Source organism: Erigeron canadensis, chromosome 6 (assembly GCF_010389155.1).
Source record: "Erigeron canadensis isolate Cc75 chromosome 6, C_canadensis_v1, whole genome shotgun sequence".
Taxonomy (NCBI): domain Eukaryota; kingdom Viridiplantae; phylum Streptophyta; class Magnoliopsida; order Asterales; family Asteraceae; genus Erigeron; species Erigeron canadensis.
Window position 1 is genome coordinate 12039003 of NC_057766.1, and position 23540 is coordinate 12062542.

At 36.1% G+C, this 23540-nt stretch overlaps 1 protein-coding gene across 2 annotated transcripts; it reads right to left on the reverse strand.

The window, feature by feature from the left end:
* Window positions 1–5244: 5244 nt before the first annotated feature.
* On the reverse strand, window positions 5245–22019 carry LOC122605457 (probable transcription factor PosF21). Of its 2 annotated transcripts, none has more exons than XM_043778410.1 (5): window positions 21828–22019; window positions 20924–21606; window positions 9784–9916; window positions 7395–7479; window positions 5245–5819 (listed from the first exon to the last, which is right to left on the reverse strand). In XM_043778410.1, exons 2-5 carry the CDS (start codon window positions 21553–21555, stop codon window positions 5458–5460), a joined length of 1212 nt encoding a protein of 403 aa, XP_043634345.1. In that variant the 5' UTR covers window positions 21556–21606; window positions 21828–22019; the 3' UTR covers window positions 5245–5457. The 2 variants fall into 2 exon arrangements, with proteins under 2 accessions (XP_043634345.1, XP_043634344.1); XM_043778409.1 differs by having other exon boundaries at window positions 20924–21614.
* Window positions 22020–23540: the final 1521 nt, after the last annotated feature.

Genomic DNA, 23540 nt, shown 5'->3' on the forward strand with positions numbered 1-23540 from the left:
TGAAATCTTAGATTTATGGTATAAATACCCCCTTCCACACCTAATTTGTAAGACTTTTACCATTTCTTAATTAAAAAACACACACATTCCACACATTTTCTCTCTAATCTTCATCCCTAACCTCCATACACATACAAACACCTTTTCACACACAAACTCCATAAATTGCACAAATCTAGCTTAAATTTGTTTATTTCATTACCTATTTGCTATACCATAAACGATCAAGTCCACTTCCCGTTAGTGAGTTTAGTATAAAAGTTAACATTGTAATAAATAAATTTAAAACTTGTTAGAAATTTAAGTTAACAAATATCGCTCATCAAGCGTCAGAGAATAAACTATTCTGCAAACTCTCTCACCTTATTTATTCTTTTCAATGAAGATCGATACGCTCCGAAAATTAATACAAAATAAGCGAATGGAGCTAAAATTCATAGTGCATGTGTGTTCTACTAATAATCCGGGATTATTTGATATTATAAATATTAGGTTTTACATCCCGTATGATGGAGAATACATTCTTTTCTTTTTTATTCGTTGTTTATATGTGTTTCATTAATAGTGGGTTCTTATTCTATTATTGTTTCTTTCGTTGGTACTAAGAGTCAGAATGAGTGACAGGAAGGAACTGGGTAAAGATGGTGAAATCGTTTAGCAAATACACCAATAAAAAGGAAACGGATCTTGATTTAATCGGCGATTCCGATGAAGGTACATCAATACTATCTATGGATTTGTTAATAGATTTTTATTGTTTTTTGTTAGTTAGGTCACTTGTTACTGTAAGTTATATCATATGTTCCTGAGGATTTGTTTGTTAGGAGTGACACAAGCCTTTTTTTGTGTTTTTTCCCCTAATAAATTGGGCCGCAGACCCGGTAAAGCTATAACATATATGCCCGAGTATATATTCCTGTAAAGTGATGATAACATATGTTCTTACGTGTAATCTTGTGGACGATTTGATGAAATTAATTTGTTCAGTGTAATCTTATGCAACACTCTTTTAGGCAAAACTCGGTTGATCCACATTTGTACAAGAATGTCGGACACATGTTCCGTTAAGTTGCCCACATGTTTAATGTGTTGCATATGTGTTTTTTGGGTTGGTCACATGTTTTGTTTGTGTTTTTCAAATGTGTTAAACCTTTGTACTTGCGACTTTCAGATTTGAGCATGTATGTTTATTATAAATGTGTTAAGTTATCCAACTGTTTAATATGTTGGACAAAATTAGTGGAGTCTAAAGAAGCCTCTTCGCAGATGTTATTTGATAAAGGTGAATTACATAAAAAAAAAAAAAAAAAGTTGTGATTCTTTGAGACGAGCTTGATAAAGCGCAATAGGCACTTGATCAAGACCCGTTTAATGTTATGCTTAGAGAAGATCATCCGGCTTAACTTAATGCATATAATGCTGCAATTCTTGACGAAGAACGGTTTTTGAAGCAAAAAGCCAAAATTGAATGGTTGTGGGTTGGAGATTCTAACTTTGCGTTCTCTCATAAAGTTGTCAAGAGTAAGATAGCTTGCAACCGAATTGATATGGTTTCTGATTCCGAGGGGAACCTGGTTGATGGTGAAAGTGTTAAGGATGCTTTTGTTGAACATTATTCTAAGTTTCTTGGTCAAGCTGGAAGTGTTTCTTGGTTAAACTTAATTGATCTTTTTCGGCATTAACTGTCTCCACAAACAGCTAACCTCATTGTTTGTGATGTAACAGATGAGGAGGTAAAGGATGCAATCTTTTCCATGGGAGATGATAAATCTCCTGGCCCGGATGGATATTTTGCTTGCTTCTTTAAAGCAGCTTGGAATGTTATTGGAAGTGATATTATATGTGTTGTTAAAGAATTTTTTGCTACAGGAAACTTGCTAAAGGAACTTAACCATACGGTTATTGCTTTAATTCCCATGGTAAGGTCTCCAACACTTGTTATTGATTACCGGTCGATCTTGCTGTGCAATGTATTGTTCAAATGCATCACGAAAATCCTGTCTATTAGAATGAAAGGCTGCTTGAATCATTTGGTTAGTGAAAATTAGTCTGCATTTGTTCCAGGGAGAAGAATTACTGATGATATTCTTCTTACTCAAGAGCTTATGCATAACTATCACTTTGATAGAGGACCCCCTCGATGTGCTTTTAAGGTGGACATTCAGAAGGCGTTTAACACAGTTGATTGGGGTTTTCTTCGAAGAATTCTCCTTGGCTTTGGTTTTCATCCGCGTATGGTTTCTTGGATTATGGAATACGTGACAACCTCTACCTTTTCTCTGTCTAATAATGGTTCTTTGAACGGCTATTTTAAAGGAAGAATAGGACTCAGACAGGGTGATCCTCTATACCATATTTGTTTACTTTGGTAATGAAAGTTTTAACTTTAATTATTAAAAGGCAGGTGCGCATAGCAGGTAACTTAAATATCATCGATATTGTGAAGATCATGAGATAATCAATCTCTGTTTTGCCGATGATTTATTCTTGTTTATGTGTGGGGATGTAAATTCAGCACGAATTATCTCTAGAGCTCTTGATGAATTTAAGCAAGTTTCGGGGTAATTACTTGAAGGTGGATATTCTGAATGTATTTCCTTTTGAGGAAGGTACTTTACCGGTCAAATATTTGGGTGTACCATTGGTGTCTTCCAGATTAAAGTACCGGGATTGTAACTCACTTATTGAGAAAGTGCAGATGTGTTTAAATGATTGGAAAAACAAGTTTTGGTCGGCGTTCATTCTTCCTACTAGAATTACTCATGAAATTGAGCAACTAATGCGAGGCTTTCTTTAGAGTGGTGGGAGCTTGAAACGTGGGCAATCTAAAGTGGCGTGGGAGATAGTTTGTCTTCCAAAAGAGGAAGGGGGTCTTGGTGTGCGTCGTATTGATTCTTTTAACAATGCCCTCATCTCAGCTCATATTTGGAACATTGTGGCTCGCAAAGACACACTGTGGGTACGATGGATTCATACTTACAAGTTGCGAGGATGATCATTTTGGGATATACCGCTTCGTGGCTCAGTCACTTGGAGCTGGCGCAAAATCCTTCAACTTAGGAACCAGGTTCGTAACTATTTTTGGTTTTGCATTGGTAATAGTATTAGCGTTTCTGCATGGTATGATTCTTGGACTTCTGTTAGTCCTTTAGCCGATCGTTTAACTCCAAGAGAGATTATGAATGCTGGCTTTCAACTTAATGCTTCAGTGGCTAATCTTATTGAAAATGGAAGCTGGAAATGGCATGTTGAATGGAATACTCGGTTGATGAATATTCAGGTTCCTCTTTTAAGTGTGGAAAGGGATAAATTGCTATGGAAAGATAATAACAACAACTTGAAAGATTTTTCTGTTCTTGAAGTATGGGAAGTTGTGCGCCCAAGGGACAACCTGGTAGCTTGGTCTTCAATCGTTTGGTTTAGTCAGAATATTCCTAAACATGCTTTTATTTTGTGGTTGAGTTTTAGAAGAAAGTTGAAGACCCAAGATTTGATGAGTCAATGGGATTTTAATAGTTCGATTGCTCCTACATGCTCACTATGTGAAACTCAAGCAGATTCACATACTCATCTCTTTTTTGAATGTCCATTCTCGCTTCAGATTTGGAATTGTGTTAAGGTGAAAGCTGAACTTACTCATGTTCGGCACGATTGGGACTCGGTTGTGGCAGGAATTCTTCCGATGGCAAGAAAATCTAGTGTGCACTAGTTCTCAACAACTTTTTGGTTTTCGTTTTATCTTTTAGCTATATAGCTCATCATTTGATGAGTGAAAGAGACCCTTAATTCTTTCTATTTTTTTGTGTCTTTGTTTTTGTAGTTTTCCAATCTATATATATATATATATTGGGTCCTAAAATAATATTTAAAGGAATAAAGATGATTTCAAACTTTCATTTATGACTACTAGATCATATTCTTTAAGTTCTTAATTGGTTAAAGACCATATTTATCCTCGCATTTTAGATGATTATTCAAAATATATCACTATTAAATTAAATAATAGTGATAGAAAGTGTAAATTAATGATGAAAAACAAGAAAGTATAAATTAAAAAGACATTTTCTATAATTATAAATAAAATAAGAATCGTTGGATGATTTTCAACTTTAATTTATGGCCACTAAATTAAAAAGACATTTTCTTATTTGTCTGTGTGAAAATACAAAAATATATAAAAGTGGTTAGTTTAAGTAAGACATGTCACATCTAATCTAATGTGACTTTATACCTTACTTTAAACAATAACATGTTAAGAAATTAAATGCAATTCTTTAAATGATCACAACTATATTTGTACGACAATACATGCATTAGACAATTGTATTGTACAACCTTTTAATGCGTATATTGTTGCGTATGGTAAAATTGGGTTGTGTAGGGATCATTTCCCTTTTTCTTAATAGTAAAAAGAAACATTTTACAACTTTAAGTGTTTCGATTATAGAAGAGAATTTCCAAGTAATAGTTCACTTGTATTTCATAAGTATTAGGATATTTACATGTATTTATATTATCTTGGTTCAAACGACAATGTATTTTATTTAACATTACAAATAAAATACAGTTGAAAATTATATTGTGCCTCACCAATTTTACTCATGTATTTTAGTAGTTACATTGCGTTGTTTAGTTTATTTATCTACTTTGTTGTATTTGTTAAACTGTTCAGTACCTAATTACCTAGTACACTGCCCACTCGAAATGGAAATTGTCAAGCTCCATATAACGTGTCGTTAGATTGTTGTAGCTCTTCCTAACCTTTTAAGACATTAATTAAAGCAGTTCCGTCACTTTCTTTGGGTAAATTGTAATTTAATTAATAAAATAATGAGGCCCAAATGTTTTGTGAGGTCCGACCGGTTAGACATTGAACCGCTCTATGCTGGTCTAACATCCTATCCGGTTTCAAAACCACTGGTCTTAACATGTTAAGTGGTATCAGCAAACAGTAAGCTTGCTATAAGCACCTTATGTTATATATAGATATCGACGATCACCAGGCTATATTAGGGTTGAATGTTATGCTTTTGATCTTAACATGCAAGCATATGTTTTTTTTTTGAAACACTCCACGTTGGTGTCACGAACCTATACTTTCTAGCTTAATACGCCCAAAGCCATGAAAACTAACTGATATCGCAAATTTATAGCAAAGCAAGCCAATTGATGTGACCCAAAATGAGAAATCACAACACTCAAATGGCATGTGATACTTCGGTAACCATTAATGCTACATAAACATACTCTTTAAATAATTATGAGCTCTTGACGAAAACTCTAAATTATATAATAGACACATACACATAATAAGCTTCAACTTCATCTAGTTTAAAGAGCCTAAACTGGAGGTTTTAAAAGATGATGCATATAAACAATAAACTAATCTATCTGCAGATGACACCACATTTTAACCAAAGATTTTGCACAGTAACCAACCAAACCAACTTTATCTACTCAATCCTTGGACCCATGGGGGTTGACATCCAAACCATGTTCTTTTAGGCTCATGGAGCTTCTTGCTTTCAGATCAGTCGTTTGTGCCAAATGCTGTTCCTGCTGCTGCTGCTGCTGCTGAAGTTGGTGAAGGTGTTGCTGCTGAAACTGATGCTGCTGCTTATGGGACTGAATTTGGAGTTGCTGAAATTGTTGTGCAGTTAACATCGTGTTCATGGCTTGACTTTGGGGGTAAAACTGCTGCTGTTGCTGGTTTGATGATCCAAAAGGAGGGAAGTTCATCAAAGATCCACCATTAGAAAGGTTCTGCCCTGTAACGGCTTTAAGATGTTGGATTTCTTCTTTCAGTGCATCATTTAAAGCTACAAGCCACAATGAGAATAACAAGAAAACATGTTGGGTTATGTACATTTGAATAACTGATAAAAGAAAACAATTAAATCATTCTTTCTTTTTAGTTTTTTAATGGAAATAAAATTATATTATCAAGTGGGTATTGAATATCCAATTGGCAGATTAAGGGTATGATTTTGTTGTAAAAAGGATAATAGGCCATATGGGTCAAGAATTGCCAAAAGAATTACAATCTACTCTCATTCTGGTCAAAAAGTATAATTCATTCAATGACACTTATCAGATCAAATCTTTAATGAAAATATACCAACCAAAAAGTATTCTAGTCACCCCATTTCCACCAGCACCAAAAGTTCACCTCTTTCAACAAGGTACACAACACACCTGAGCAGTCCATTTTTCCAGCTTCTAATGTAATTGGTCAAACAAGTATGACTATTTCGTTTACTGGTAACATCAAATGTTCTAGCAACAAGCTCATCAAATTATCTTCATTGGTAAATTTAGTATTCTCGTTTAAGATAAACAAAAATAAGTGGGTATGATGTATTAACAACCACATACTTCACATAACAGATGTGAATACAGCGTAAGGGTATAACAATGCAGGCCAAATATTTCACTAATGTTGCATCAAGAGCTTCATTTCCGCACAAAAAAAGTTCTAAATCTGCCACCCAAACTGATATCGTAGAATCAAATAACAGATTCCGGCAGACCATGCAATAATTTATTTTAATACCCCTAAAAAAGAAATTACGCTCTAGCAGATTTCTCACAAAAACGTGAGTTTCAATACAAGTTAAAAAGCAAGTAGTTTATGATAGCCATTACTTATGGATGGGGTCGTTTTGGTTTATGTTTTTTTGATTACTATTTAGCATATTGAATTACTATTATTCTAATAATATACTTGGCGGCAATAAATATAACATGGGTTAGCCCTAAACATCCAGTAGCAGTGTTTTAATCAACCCAGTCCGTTTTGAAATGTACCTATAAGCAACACATTTTGACTTGTGCCATATCCAATCCTCTTATTTCCATACATTCACCATTGCTTCATAATTTTGCTATTCCTTCAGATTTAGAGAGATTTGTTGTCGGAAGGTGCTTTGATCTTTGCCGCCAGTTCATTCATCATATTACGCCAATAGGGCCAAACTAGTTATCTAACTTCATGCCCTCTATAGCAATAAATATTTCAGCCCTAACATTTTTTTTTGCCTAAACATTATTATGACATTGCAGCCAAGACTATTAAGAACTGTTGTCAAAGTGATCAACACCAATCTAAAAAAAAATAAAAAATAAAAAAATTGGAAGCGAGGTAGTCCAGTATCCTTCTACTGCTAGAAAGGATTCAACAGTTAATTCGGCATGGAGTAAAAAAAGTTTATATTGTGTTAACCTATAGGAATAGAACTTTAGATTATGTGAAGAGAAACTTCATGTCAAGGTTGACATAGCCAGGCAAAAGAAAACGTATGGTCTACAAATGAATGTAAGTTAGGTATTCACACAACATCAAAGTCCGGGATGCTTATCTGTGATATTCAGTTGCAATATCAAGTAAAACTTACCATCTTGCAAGTGCACCTGTTGCTCCATGGTTTGTAAACGCAGCCTCAGTTCACTGTTTTCAGCATTCAAACAGCTTGTATCCCTCTAAAATTGAAAAATCAGAAGCAAACTTTTATTGTCTGGAAGAAACCAAATAATCAATACAGGCCACTCATTCATGATAAAAAAAAAATTAGCTAAGATGTGCTAATAATGAAAATATGGAACTAGTGATGATCATAGCGTTGACAAAATGGGCGGTTCATATAACATTTATACTGAATAAATTTAAATGAACTTGAACAATTAGACCTGTTTGACCCAGTCAAACGCATTTGACTGGTTTACTTTCTTTTTTTAAACAGGACACCGTTACTTTTTTTGTCAGATCTTTTAGAATATAACTGATATGGATTAGAAGTTAAGGGTGTCAACTGTCCAAATGGTGAAATCAGGGAATAGGAGTGACCAGGAAAATATTCTCACGAGAACTCAGTTAAATGGTGATCCTATCACTGATTCACTGTTTTCAGTTTAATGGTGATCCTATCACACCTACGACTGAGAAGAAAGTGACGAATATGGTACTGGTACATATGAGTTTATGGCTACTCCATATGATGAGGAAACGGCTCCAACAACACCGACCATGCCGATGTCAGAAGATTTAGGGCATAGGTTTATTGAAGACACTGATGATGTATTACTGAGGTTGCCTTGCTAAATAGTTGTCCTAGAAAAATTGGTGGAAATTTTTTTCCGTTGGTCTTGCAAGGTTTAAAAGAAATCAGCAAAGAGCCCGAGGCGACTGCTTTTGTGGTAGCAAGTCTCACAAGTCACAATCAATGCTTTCGGGTTGTTCACTTGTGCCAAAAGTAACAGCCACAAAGATTTTTGATGCGAAACATGTTGCAACAAATGTTTTTGAGAAGCAAAAACAAGGGCCATTAGAGAAGAGTTATAGTTGCAAAGGCATCGGAAGTGAAGTTCATTACGAAGATGACTACCATGGAATCCTGGAAACACTGAAGCCAACTTTTTAAAGCAACACCTTGTCTCAAGGTATTTTGGGGCGGGAGTAATGATATGAATTAGAAGTCAAGGGTAGTAAGTGTCACATTCCGATATTTTATTGTTAGTCATTACATTCCCACCAAGTTAGGTTATTTTTAATAGAGTTAATTACTTAAATGATACCTAATGTTTGCGCGATATTACTGGTTTGATACCTTTCATTTCGATATTACACGGATCATACCCAACGTTTCCAAAACTCCACTCGGACCACGGGAACCAAACGCCGTTTGAGGGCCGTTAAACCCAACCCCCCCCCCAACATGACTTGCACGTGAGGGGTAAAAATGTATTTTCGCGTTTCTAAATTACTTAAAGGGTACCTAAGGTTTGCAAGATATTGCTACCTAATGTTTAGTTATTAATATCTTTTAAAAAATGTTTGTATTTTTTTAATTTTGAAAGGTGAATTTCGCTTTAAGTTTCGTGTCTTAGTGAATAGAACGGGTCTCTATAGTAATAATTTCAGCATTCAAAAACTCGTTTGTTGATGGACCAACATAGCATACGTTGTTTTAACTGGGTCCGCGCTAGAAAGCTCGTTCGAAACAGAATTGCCTCCTCCAAGATTCGATACCGGTAATCCAAGATTAGCATTTTATTTGTTTATATATTAATTAATGTCGTTCGAAACAAAAAAGACAATGTATACTAGACGTGCTCTTGAATCGCGACACGAAGCTTAAAGCAAAATTCATCTTTCAAAATTAAAAAAATACAAAAAATTTTTTTAAAAAAGTAATAACTAAACATAAGGTATGAAACCAACAATATTGTGCAAAGGTTAGGTACCCTTTCAGTAATTTAGAAACGCGAAAATACAATTTTACCCCTCACGTGCAAGTCACGTGGGGGGTTTTTAACGGCCATCAAACGGCGTTAGGTTCTAGTATGGTCCGAGTGGATTTTTGGAAACGTAGGGTATGATCCGCATAACATCGAAAGAAAAGGTATTAAACCAGCAATATCGCGTAAATGTTAGGTACCATTTAAGTAATTAACTCTTTTTAATAATAAGGCCTGTGAGCCACCATTAGGGAAGGGCTTATTTTGTGTTTGGTTTTTTGAACTTATTAGGAGTGGCTAGAACTCTAATCCAGTTTAGGAGTTGCTAGACTCGAATCTAGTTATCTATCTATCATACAACTTCCATTTTCTTTGTGTTATCCACTATTTGTCCCTCTTTTCTGTGTTCAGCTTGTGTCCATATCAATAACCCATTCAATCTTTATCTAAAACATAACCGAAAGCGACCCAATCGTACGTAAATCAACAATCCAATAGATCTTTTGAACTTGAGACTCAACACTCAGTAAGAGACAAGAGTTCACAAACCTGTAAAAGTGTTAACTGAGCAGACAACGATGTTGCTTCAGTTTGCAGTGTCTGAACTTTCCTTTCAAGCTCCGCAATGTATCTCATCTTTCTTTCCTTTGACCTTGCAGCAGATTGCCTATTGGCCAATATCCTAATATAAAAGACAAAAGACATTTTTAGAGGATATATATGGAAAAACAAGTCAAAGTGCAGTATTTTCAAACAACAGCATTCAAATAGTAAACACTCCTAGATAAACATGCATAAACATATATTCTGATACAGTAAAAATATTAAAGTTGCATATGTAGTTATGTATTTTGTTATGAACTACGATACCAAAATACAATATATTGGATTATCCTAGGGGTGAAGCTAGTTCGGCTAAGCTGGTTATGGATGCCTTAGACAAGTTCGAGAGAACCTCGGGACTTGTTCCTAGCTTGATGAAGAGCAACGTGTTTATCTGTAACGTGGGCACGTGGCTGATCACACAAAACAAGCCATTCTCACCATCATAACTTTTGATGAAGGCAAATGCGCCACACTATCCACCCTACATATGGCATTGTACTGGAAATGGCCGTGATACTCATGCTTGGTTCGACTCTTGGAACTCTCATTGCCCCATAAGACAATATATAATACCAAGACATTTAATGCATGCGGTACTTATATGCAAAATTGGCTGACATGGTTAGAAATGGTGAAGGGATATGGCTAAGCCTGGTACCTTCCCTCTCCTTGTTAACATACCAGTTCCTAATATACAGGCTAATAACAAAGATGCAATACTTTGACGTGACTTGGCTTTTAATGAAAACGGGTTCTTAAAAGCCATTTTATGGGATTCGATCACATTAAGGCAGGTTGAGCTGTCACGTGTTACCACGTCACGCGTTACACATGTGGTTGGTCATGCGCGAAAGCTGAAAAGTAAGGATAAATTAAGACATTGGGATTTTAGGGGGTTGAAATAACATGAATCTTATGTGCTTGCCCTCTATGCAAAGCTGAACCCGACTCAGATGCTCATTTATTTTTAAGTGTTCTTGCTCTTTTAAGGGTTTGGACCAACATCAAGCAAGAAGCAAATATTGAACTCTCTCAAAACTGGCCCGACATTGTTGAATGGGTGCTCCCAATAGCCAGCAAATCAAACAGCAGGGAGTGTGGTTGGGAATCTATTGGTTGCTGCCTCTACATACTTTCTTTGCAATCTTATTGTGAGGGCGGTTCACCTAAAACTCTTGACACTAAGGTTGGCAAAATGGAAGCTATCACAATCTCTGCTCATGGGTGATCGAGTACAACCAACCGACTAAGCAATCATTCATGACATGAAGATAATCACATAAAGAAGCCACAAATAGGTGGCATGGTTACACTGCAAATTACTGCCATTACTAGATAGTACTTTTGCAACGCTGTTTTTCTTGTTACCTATGATAGCTAGTAATATATAGGGATAATGGCACGAGAGTGTAACCAACTATGACCAAAAGGTTATGTAATGTAACCAACTACTCGACTAGCTATGTAGTGTAACCAACTTTGTTTTTTGGGTTATGCAATGTAAGCAACCGGATACAAAACAAGTTGCGGTTACCAATTTCATTTTTATGGGATAGTGGCACCCGAGTGTAACCAACTATGACCAAAAGGTTATGTAATATAAACTCGACTAGCTATGTACTGTAACCAGCTTTGTTTGTTGGGTTATATAATATAAGCAACTGGATGGGAAAAAAGTTGTCGGTTACCACTTTCATTTTTATTCTTTTTCTATTAAAAAAGGGCCACGTGTCACATATATTAAAAATATATATATTTTCTAATTATTTATATATAAACAATAATATATATATACACCTCTTTTCTCTATCAAATACACCACATTGATCATGGTGGCAGCGGTTTTGATTTTGAAGATTCCGGCAATAAGCGACCTCTCTTTTCTATCAGTTTAAGTTCGAAGATTTGTGGGTTTTATTGAGAAATCAAATTTGTGTATAGATGGATAGATTAAAAGATGAATATTTATCGAGGGAAGAACAACACCAGATTCCATCGATAGTGAAGAACAACATCAGATTCCGGCAACATTGAAGAACATCAGCACATTCCTTCGACATGATCGGACTTTTTTTGAGCTTTTGTATCCTTCGTTGAGCCATTGCCATTCGGATCTTTAACAATAGTTGTGGAATCCAATAAAGCAAAACCCATCTATTTGATCATGGTATAGTGTGGGTATAGTGATAGGGTTTTACCAGAGAAAAGAAAAGAAGCTTATAAGAGAAGAAAGATCTGATCAAATATCGTGCCTTCTTTTATTCATACGATCCACATATATAGAGAATCACATTACACTAACACCCCTTGCATAATAGAAAAATAACATAACTAACCTTAACCTAAATATCAAATAAATAATGTAACAATACTCCTTGCTTAACCAACTTCTTGTCCTCAAGAAGTAAGCTCATCAGCTCCTCCAATTGAGGGAATCGCAGCTTCAAACTCATCATAGTACTCCAAACGTCCAAAACCGATTGACCCTTCCATTGTACCAACACCTTAACTACTGCCCGACTTCCCCTTTTAACCATTTTCTTTTCTAACACCTTCATTGGTTAGAGAATGAACCTCGAATCCACCGGTACTGGAATAATCTTCTCAGGAGGACCCTCTGCATGTTTTAGTAGAGACACATGGAAAACAAAATGAAATTGGGACTCATCTGGCAAGTCTAGACGGTAAGCAACCTGCCCAATCTTTTCAACCAGAAACTGGCCAAAATATTTTGGTGTCAGCTTTGAATGCTTGTGCACCCTCAGTGTTTTTTGCATATAAGGTTGAAGCTTCAGATATACCCAAGTACCTGGTTCAAACGACCGACCTCTCTCAACGATGCTTGTTAGCTTGTTGTCTCATGCGGTTTTGAGCCTTTTGTAGTGATTCCTTCAAGAGTCTGATGGTAACTTCCTTCTCTTGCAGGAGCTCATCTACCTCTCCTACAGTGGCATCTCGCGGTATGTAAGGAAAATGTAAGGGTGGCGGATAACCATACAAAGCTTCAAATGGCGTTTTCCCCAACGACGAATGAAATGTGGTGTTATACCACCATTCCGCCAACGAGACCCACTTAACCCAAGTGTGGGGCCTCTCCATAATCAAGCAGCGAAGATACCCTTCCAAACACCGATTCACACCTCTGTTTGGCCATCTGTCTGGGGGTGGTACGAAGTTGAAAGGTTCAAGGCAACGCTTTGTAAAGACATGAACTCCTTCCAAAAAGCACTAAGGAAAACCGGATCTCTATTTGAAACAATGGAGTTCAGGCACCCATGTAATTTATACACATTATCCAGGAACACCTGCGCTACATCCTTAGCTGTGAATGGGTGGCTAAGCAACATAAAGTGGCCATACTTTGTGAGTCGGTCAACCACCACAAAAATCGTATCCTTCCCCTTTGCTTTCGGTAATCCACCAATAAAATCCATGGAAATATCCGTAAAGATGGTGTCAGGAATAGGTAGGGGTTGTAACAGGCCCGGGGAAGCTACATTTTCGTGCTTGGCTCTCATACACAAATCACACTTTCGGAGGCCCGGGGAAGCTACATTTTCGTGCTTGGCTCTCATACACAAATCACACTTTCAGAGCAACTGTCGTACCATTTTTGAGATTCCTTTCCAATAAAACATTCCCTTTACTCGTTGAACCGTAGCGTGTACCCCTGAGTGTGACCCCCCATTAGTGATTCATGACAAAGCTTCACTATTCCTTCTCTCAATTTCAAGTCACGACCCACCACCATCTTATTTTTTTGGTTAACCAATTATCGTTCCATGCATAGCCATTAACTACATTACCATTTTTTTTATCTTATCTGCGAACTGTTGCACATCTAAGTTAGATTCTTGGCTCATAATCACCTTCTGTAACAATAACGGTTCCAAGGTAGAAAGAGACACGGTGAATAAGGTGGTCCCGTGTACTCGAGACAACGCATTAGTCGCCAAGTTTTCTTGACCCTTCTTGTACTCAATGGAATAACTGTAACCCATAAGCTTCGCCAACCATTTGTGTTGCAATGGTGTAGTAACCTTTTGGGTTAAAAGATGCTTCAGGCTCCTTTGATTAGTACGAATGATAAAGTGTCCCACAATAAGATAATGCCATTGTTTGACAGCTAATAAAATAGCGAGAAGTTCTTTTTCAAAGACCCATAGGGTTTGTTGTTTTGGTGAGAGAGCCCTACCGATGAAAGCAATAGGGTGTTTTTCTTGCATGAGTACCACTCCTAACCCCTAACCCGATGCATCTGTCTCTACTATAAACTCTTTTGAGAAATTAGGGAGAGCTAAATCTGGAGCTGCTAAAAGGGCGTGTTTGAGTTGTTCAAAGGCGGCTTGGGCCTCACCGCTCCATCTAAAGGCATCCTTTTTTAATAGATCCGTGAGCGGCTTTGCAATTAGGCCAAAGGAACGTATGAACTGCGTATGAACCGCCTATAGTACCCTCTTAAACCCAAAAACCCACGTAATTGCTTAAGCGTCTTTGGGGGCGGCCAATTTTGGATTGCCTCATTCTTTAATGGGTCTGTTTTCACGCTGTCTTTCGATATAATATGGCCCAAGTATTCCACAGCTTCACCCCCGAACACACACTTAGATTCTTTTGCGAATAACTGATGTTCTCTCATGAAGAGTAAAACTTTTCTCAGATGTTGCTCATGTTGACCCATATCACGACTATAGACAAGTATATCGTCAAAAAAGACAAGTACCCCCTTTCTTAATAGTGGACGAAATACATGGTTCATTAATGCTTGGAAGGTAGAAGGAGCGTTCGTGAGGCCAAACGGCATAACTAAAAATTCATAATGACCCTCGTGTGTTCTGAACGCCGTTTTGTGAATATCTTCGGGATTCATTCGGACCTGATGATATCCTGATCGCAGATCCAACTTTGAAAAGATTGTTGCCCCTCCAAGTTCATCCAATAGTTCTTCAATTAGAGGTATGGGAAACTTATGCTTTATGGTTGCCTCGTTTAACCGACGGTAATCCATACACATCCGCCATTGTCCGTCCTTTTTCACTAGGACAACAGGGGCAGCAAAATCACTCCTACTGTTACGAATGATACCTGTGTCTAACAGCTCTTGGGCGGTTTTCTCAATAATATCTTTTTGTACAGTGGGATATTTGTAAGGGCGTTGGCTAATGGCTTTCGTGCCCTCCTTAAGTGTGATTTTGTGATCAAACCGTCTCTTGGGCGGTAGCAATGTGGGAACCTGAAACACATCTTCAAACTCTTTAATGAAACATTGCCAACCCGAACTGTCTTTTTCAGACAGAATTCTTGATCCCCTTGTAAATTTAATAGAGCTATTAGCTAGGTGCATGCTAAATAAGTACACCCCACCATTAGTCGACTGCTTCTGTAGCATGGAACCCATTTTCTCTAAAGAAAACATTGAAAACTTATTATTTTGTATACCCTTCAACATACAAGCTACACCATCAACAGTAAATTCCATTGTCATATTTTTAAAGTTCCATATGCTATCATTAAGAGGTAGAAGCCACTGAACACCAAGAATCATATTATAATTATCCAACGGAACGAGTAAAAAGTCTGTGGTAAACCAGTGACCTTGCATAGCCCATTGGAAACCATTACAAATTAGGTTGCTAGTAAGATGCTTACCATTGGCCACGCCAACATGAATAAGTGGAATATCACTTATTGGACATTGAAGCTTCTTTACTAGTTTGACATCAATAAAGTTATGCGTGGAACCAGAGTCAATAAGAATGTGTAGCTGTCGGGTACCCATCACCCCTTGAATACGCATTGTGGAGAATGATAGCAACCCTGTCATCGCATGTATAGAAATCAATGGTTCCTTTTGCTCTACTTCTACTTGTACATCTTCAACCCTATCGTCCTCGTCCTCCACTTCAATGAGAAACGGTTGTTTAGAACTGCACTTATGACCTGGTACAAATTTTTCAGTGCACCAGAAGCACTCCCCTTTTGACCTCTTAAGTTCACGTTCCATACTTGAGAGACGTCGGGGATTGGTAACAGTGTTTTTGGTGGTCACACTTGCTATGCGATTGGGAGGTGTTGGTAAAAGAGGTAATTTAGTAGCATTAGTTGGGGGTGTAACCTTGGCGGCGTCACGGTTTGTCTTGGAAGATCCCCCTGTTTTTACTATCTTCGAATTGACATCTAAGTTATCATTATTGAGGGCTTCAACTTTTGCTAACCCATAAGCCTCATGTAACGTTTTGGGTTTAAACATCTTTACAGGACCCCTAATTTCGGGCTTAAGGGCTTTAAGATAGAGGCTAACAGCTTGGGTTTCACTCAAAGTTACCTTATTTAGTAGCGAATCAAAGGCAGTGTTGAGTTCCTGAAGTGTACCTGTTTGATTGAGCAAAGCCATCTCTTCCAAAGGGTCCTCAAACATAGCATTAGAGAAACGGGTCGAAATTGCTCGTACAGTCTTCCCACGAGATTTCAGATACAGTTGCCCCGCGTGTAGGCATGTAAGCCCTGTGCCATTGTATCGCATCTCCTTCCAGATGAATAAGAGCATGTCTAAGCTTCATCCCATCTAGGGTCTCGTCAATCTCAAAAAAGTGTTGACAACGATGTACCCATGACTCCACATCTTCGCCCGAAAACTTAGGAAATTCAATCTTCCCGACCCGTATGGTTCGGTTACCCCTAGACTCTGCACCGCCACTCGAGGAGAAAGAGCCCGATGTAAACCCGTCGCCGCTGCCTTGACCTGATTTATTCTACACCTTTAAGATCTTTAGATCTTTTCTTGCTGTTTGGCTAATTGTTCTTGTTGCTTCATTAGCACCGAGAGAGCAGCTTGAAGCTTGAATCTCTGAGATTGCCTTATCGTGATTCTTGAGTGTAGTCTCAACCTTCTAATTGCGAGTATTCGTCATGGTAACGAGGGGAAATCCGATGGCTCTGATACCCTTGATAGGGTTTTACCAGAGAAAAGAAAAGAATCTTATAAGAGAAGAAAGATCTGATCAAATATAGTGCCTTCTTTTATTCATACGATCCACATATATAGAGAATCACGTTACACTAACACCCCTTGCATAATAGAAAAATAACATAACTAACCTTAACCTAAGTATCAAATATATAATGTAACATATACTGTGGTGATTAATATTATAGAATGAATCGGTGTGGTGAAACCATTTGTCTACGACGATGAAGGAGAAACTTATATGGATATAGATATAGATATATAGGGATAGATAGAAGAAGATATATTGATTGATGATATGATAAATCGGGTGGGTTAATATATTTGGGTTTAGATTCTCATTTTGGGTTGTGTTGCATAGTCCGTGTGATGAAATGAAGATGATAAAAGGAGCAAAAGAAATGAATAATTCTATAACTTTATTTTTGTTAGTGGAATTACAAAGGTGATTACATTACATAGCTAGTCGAATAGTTCACTACATTATATAACCTTTTGGTCATAGCACTACATAACCTTTTGGTCATAGTTGGTTACACTCCGGTGTCATTATTCCTAACTTTATTTTTGGCTTAACTGGATGAAAACTTGAAGTAGCTGGTAACTTACATGACATAACTCAAAAACAAAGGTGGTTACACTACATAACTAGTCGAGTAGTGGGTTACATCACATAACCTTTTGGTCATAGTTGGTTACACTCCGATGTCATTATCCCTAATATATGTCATATATATGTCATATATATATAACTAATGTGACTCAAAGTTACATGGCTTGTACTTGACATATTGAGCTTGTTGTTGTCATATAATTTCATGAGGCTAACCATTACCTGAATAAAAAAATATAGTGTATTATTCCATTATATTATGTATATACTAATATACAGATGTACAAGTTCTTATAGCACATAATAATTTTTACCAATTTTCATTTTAACTCTTTAAAATTTCTATCTCTTAACTTTTGCCTCACAACAAAATTTTCATTTTCATTTTCTTGACACTATACTTTTAGGTTCTCATGTTTTCATCGAACAACTTTTATGCAGTTATGGTTTTACTTTTAAACATTTGGTTTTGATTATTGTCATCCGTCTTTTTATATATATAATGTTTTTAACATATAATAACTTTCATAATCATTACGTCTTACGTTCATGTAACATATAAAGCATTAATATAGTTATTGTTTATGCTTTATACATCTTATTATTCTTTACATATTTTTTATTGTTATTGCTACATGTTTAGCTGTCTTTTTTAAATTTGGGTTCATATATTTGACATAAATTTGGGTCTAAAACTTTGTCATGTAAAAAGTGTATTTCACGGCAACGCGCAGGTACAATAACTAGTTATCCACTAAGATGTATTACGTCTTACGTTCATGTAACATTTAAAACATTTCATGTAACATTTAAAACATTAATGTAGTTATTGTTTATATTGATTATATCTTATGATTCTCGTCCAATTTAGTATAATAATCCCTTTGGCTTTATTAACCTTCGTATCCCAAAGGGCTTCCTCTTGTTTAAACATCTTCTCCAGTTTTTCACTAAGTACCATGTCCAGATCCTTTTGACCAAGTAATGCTTCAATCAGCATCTTCCACCAACTATAATATGAAGCGTCAAACTTTTCAATAACAAATTTCCCGTCTTCAGCCATAATGGCAAACGAAAAATAAATAACCAAAGTTACCCGGCTTCAACATAGTTGATTAACACCCGTCAACAAGAATCAAACAAGAAAAACCAATAAGAACAACCAAATAATCTTCCAAACAATCAGACAACACCACCAGAAAACCCAAAACGGGAACCCTAATCCGAGTTCCACTCCGCAGCAGATGACAGCAGCAATAGGCTGCAAACAACGGCCGCTGTTTGGTGATGTAATAACAGCAGAACAGCTGCAAACCAGCTCAAGAACTGATCTGACTGAACAAGAAAACAGGCAAACAGCAGCGAGTGCTAAAAAAGCAGCTTACAGCAGCAAGAACAGAACAGATGAAATCAAAAAACGAACAGAAGCAGCAATCGAATTGAAATAATTTCAACAGCAGCAACAATTGAACATCAATCAGCAAGTCCTAATAAGAGCAGCATACAGCAGCAAGAACAGAACAGATCAAAAAACACGAATAGCAGCAACAGAAGCAATCGAATTAAAATAATTCGAACATCAGCAGCAAAAATCGAATTTCAATCGAACTAATCTCAGCAACCGTGGCTCTGGTACCACTTGTTAGTAATCGTATCTAATAAACAATGCAAACTTAATTGCACTGTTAATAACCCCAAGACCTGTCCGCAGAAAATCAGGTTGCACAACGGAGCAATAAAGAAGAAAATAAAAAACACGAGAATATAACGTGGTATCTCACACAAAGTGTGACTTAATCCATGGCCGCAACTAGTGAATTTTATTGATGCTCAGTACAATCATTGAAACTACTATAGAGAGGAATATATATATATATATATTAATATATATGTATATAGAGATATATATAGAACAGCTAGGGTAGATTAATCTTGGTCCCCAAGAAACCTAATTAAAACCGACCTTAATTAAGGCTTATTTAGAAAACTAGCCCTAATTAAACAGGCCCAAGCAAGGGACTTCACACCCAACACAATAAACATAACAACCTTCTCTATTTACGGATTGATAGCCAATGCACAACCTTATATGCATGCACTAACATCTTAGATATATCCCTGAGGGCTATGTTTATCAGTGCCCTTCCGATAAACCCAAGATGTCCTACCCATTTATCTAATTTAAATAGTTAGGTTTGTAAGCTTATCCGCACATTTCACCACCTTACTATCAGGTATGTACATGCTTTCTCGTACTTTTTCCTTTCTTGTAGTTATAGAATATTACAAATACAGCTAAATATTTCTAAAGGTACTGAAGTGACGTATTTACTAATATAAGTACCATTCTTTTTTTTTCCCAATAATATGGGTTATATCATGACAAAAACCGTCTATTTTGAGTATAAAAAATACTAGATAGTTGTTTTACGCCACGTTAAGCGGTTTGGTACATGTGGACATGCCACCTAAGAATCTACTTGGCCTCTCTTTATAAATAAATAAGGAATTAAATAAAAAGAGAAAAGAAGATAAGATGCATATGGTCTCATTCTCTTACTACTTTGCACAAATACAAACATTCAGTTTTACAATTCCCTCTCTCCGCCACTGTCAACCGCCGCCCCGGAAAAACAGGGTACACCCCAAAACATCACGAAAATCATCCCCACAACCCATCAAAACCAATCTTCTCTTTTGCTTGTATTTTGTACAAATTTTACAAAGTGTCGGCCATCTCCACCACCACACCTCCGGCAGCCGCTGTCACTCTCTCTCTCTCACACACACACACACACACACACCGCAGTCACTACGCCATAGATTATATATATCTACCATATATTACTTTTTTGTTCTTGATAAAAAATAAAAGATTATATTATTTATTTTTCCAGATTTCTTGTTTATTAACTTCAAATTGATGTTTGTATGTCATTAAGAAAAGTAGATTTGGAATTGAATTTATAGGGGCTGGATTTTTGTTGAAATGACTTCAATGGATTGCGTTATAGCAATTGAATTTGACGATTGAATTTTGAAGATATTAAATTGGGTTACAGAAAAATGAGAATGAATGAATTTGCAGTTGTTATTGTTATTTGATTTTCACTGAAAAGGAAAATAAATAGGATGCTAATTTGTAGTTATATCTTATTTGATTAAATGACAAAGCTAGTCAACTCTAACTTCATCCCGGCATCCCGCCCTTTTTTGGTGAAGCGAGAGTCAGATGTCCAGGCTCTAGAAACACCTTGCCTACACAGACAACCACCAACTGACTAAAACCGGATAGCGGCTTTAGTCACTATATAAATATTTGATTCGTCACGATAACACCCACTATATGCGGGGGGAAAAAAACCGCTCGCACTCAGAATAATAAAAATGGCACTCTTCCATACCTTTAAAACTAATTAGCCCTAAAAAATAACATGGCAAATATAAAATAGAATGTACTTAATTAGTATAAATATCAAAAGTAAAAAGCATCCAATTTGTACCTTTTTGCCCTCTTCGGGTCAACAAGAGCAAGCTCAGCAATCTTGGCAGCAGACATAGCTTTCTTAGCATCAGCAGCGGGTGACTCTTCCAGCATTTCTGGTTTGATTGTAGTAGACCCATCCATTGACTGACTGTGCTGATGCCTAACTCTAGGCCTATCATTTGAGCTCTCAGGCCCAGGCATCAAATCAGCAGCTGAAACCTGGACACCAGATGGTTCACCTGCTTGAAATGCAGACGTTGCTGATGAAGTGTTAAACTTATCCATATCAAGATACATGGAAAACAAATCTTCTTCAGTCTCATCGGAAAAAGAAGGTCCTTCAAACCCACCAACAACACCAAGATCACTATCGAAGCTTATATCATCCGGTAGAGTCAAAATCTCAGAATGAGCCCGTCGATGGCCCATATTCCTAGGTGGGTTATCAGGCATTCTGCTAACGTCATGACTAAAACGACCCGTATCAGAATTCATTCCAAGACCAGCAACAAATCGACTGGGTTCAATAGTGCCAGTTGGTCCAATGGGAGGCAACGTAGTTGACCCTAATGGCTCCGATTTCACCAAATGCCTACCCGAAGGCGGAAGTAAACTCCCACTTGGGTTCAAACACTTCTCTTTCTCCATATCCAAACCCTAACTCAAATTTCAGCAAAAATTCTTACTTTTATCTTCAAACTGAAACCCTAAAAAAAACCCAATAAGAAATACTTCAATCCAATCCAAAACCGGTAAATAATTAGTAAGTTGATAACTATTAGTACGTAAAAAAGATATATACAAGTGAAGGAAAACAAGTAAAAGATCTAACTGGACTTAAAATGGAAAGAAAGATTAACATCATTAAGCAAGAATTCTTGAATGTCATAAAAATACAAAATAATGGTAAAGAAACTTACATAGAATGTGTGATGGGTATTGTAATTTAATGTAATGTAATTGTAGATCTCTGTTGTATTGAAACTCGATTTTCAAAAGAATATGTGAGAGACAGAGAAAAGAAGATTGTAAGAAAAGGTTCCGTGGGTATAGCTACTCGGTCACATGGGAGTCAAATGCTACACGTAATGAAAATTGTAACAATATGATTTAGGCTAGCAGGAGAAATGCTTCATCATAAAGCCCTTCCAGACACTTATTAAATTTAAACCCTAACTTTTTAAAATAAAAACTAGAAGAGTCAGGGTCGCCGGCTTTTTTGGCAGCCCTTTCTAGAAGCATCTTTTGACAAATGTTAATTTAGTCATTAAGGGGTTTTTTCCCATATTCACATGGAGCAAGGCTTCTTCATAATGCCCTTTTTGTGGGCCAAACATGTATTTTTTATTTTTTTGTTTTATGTTTTGTTTAACAAAACTTTGGAATCTTGCATGTAACCGTTTGGAATCTTGCACAACGTTTCTTTTTTTTAAGCGTCTTGTAAAACACGTCTGGAGTATTTTTTTTTTAATCAATAAAGCCCCTTGAGGCAATGTACATGGCTTTATAAGGCTTCTTGACAAAAAAAAAGGTAAAATAACGCCTTGCTCCGGATGGCCTAGCTCATAAGTTTGGTAAAAGAATTTCACAAGATGGGTTCTTTGATTTTGTTTGTATATTTTGTTTGTATATTTATCCACTAATATATGGTAGTTATCGTGTTTGATGAATAAGTTATTAGAGCTATGTTTTTTTTAAATTTTATAGAGAAGAGATTGAATAAATTAGTAAACAAATTAATTATATTAAGAAATTCTTTTTTGGTGTGATAGGTGATCAATATGATGTGGATTAATGATAGTTGATATGTGATACAACTAATCAAATAATGATAATATATAAAATTATTCATATAATTTTTTTGCCAACTTATTTAAAAAAGTTTTGTTTGTATCCATCATACTAGATTATTATCAGCGTAATACGTGAAAAACATATATAACTAATGATATGTTTTATAATATCATAAGTTAAAAAATATTTAATCAAATAAGAATTAAACCACTAAAAAAACATGAAGTTACATTAGTGGTCATTTAAATTTCGGTTAACAGTGATCAGACAGTTGAAAAATGAATACATCATTTATTAGAGGTTTTGCTGAGCAAGGTTTTTGTTTCTTTAGATGTATTTCATTCATCCAAATGTGTCTGTATTGTCATTGTACTTGTATTTTAACGTCTTTCTCGAATAATTTAGTTATACAATAAAATTGTTAAGCAACTTAATCAGGGTCGTCTCATGAATTGTATAGGTCCAATAAATATAAGGATCTTTAATAAAATAAAAATTATACTAAATGAAAGGTATTGTGGAAATCTTTTTGTTTATTTATATTTGTTAAGCTCATAATAGTGATAACATATGCAAACAAACTAACCGAATTTTATATGGACAAGTTCTTCTATACTAAAATAAAAAAAAAACATATTTAAAAGCTTATCGATATCATTTAAGTATTATCTCGTTATAAACAAATATCTTTTTCATAAAGAGAAACTTCAAACAGAAACATAATATCTAACTGTAATCGTCGGATATTATAATATGAATATTTAATATTAGCAAACAAATAAATGAACTTTTGGGCCTTTAAACAAAACTAGCCCCTGTTTGTTTGTGAGTGTTAAACA

Coding starts and splice junctions, on each gene's coding strand:
- LOC122605457 (XM_043778410.1), bottom strand. CDS start 21,555: ATGGAGAAAGAGAAGTGTTTGAACCCAAGTGGGAGTTTACTTCCGCCT. Junction 9,917..20,923: donor GACCCGAAGAGGGCAAAAAG/GTACAAATTGGA, acceptor CTTTTATATTAG/GATATTGGCCAATAGGCAAT. Junction 5,820..7,394: donor ACAGGTGCACTTGCAAGATG/GTAAGTTTTACT, acceptor TGTGGCTTGTAG/CTTTAAATGATGCACTGAAA.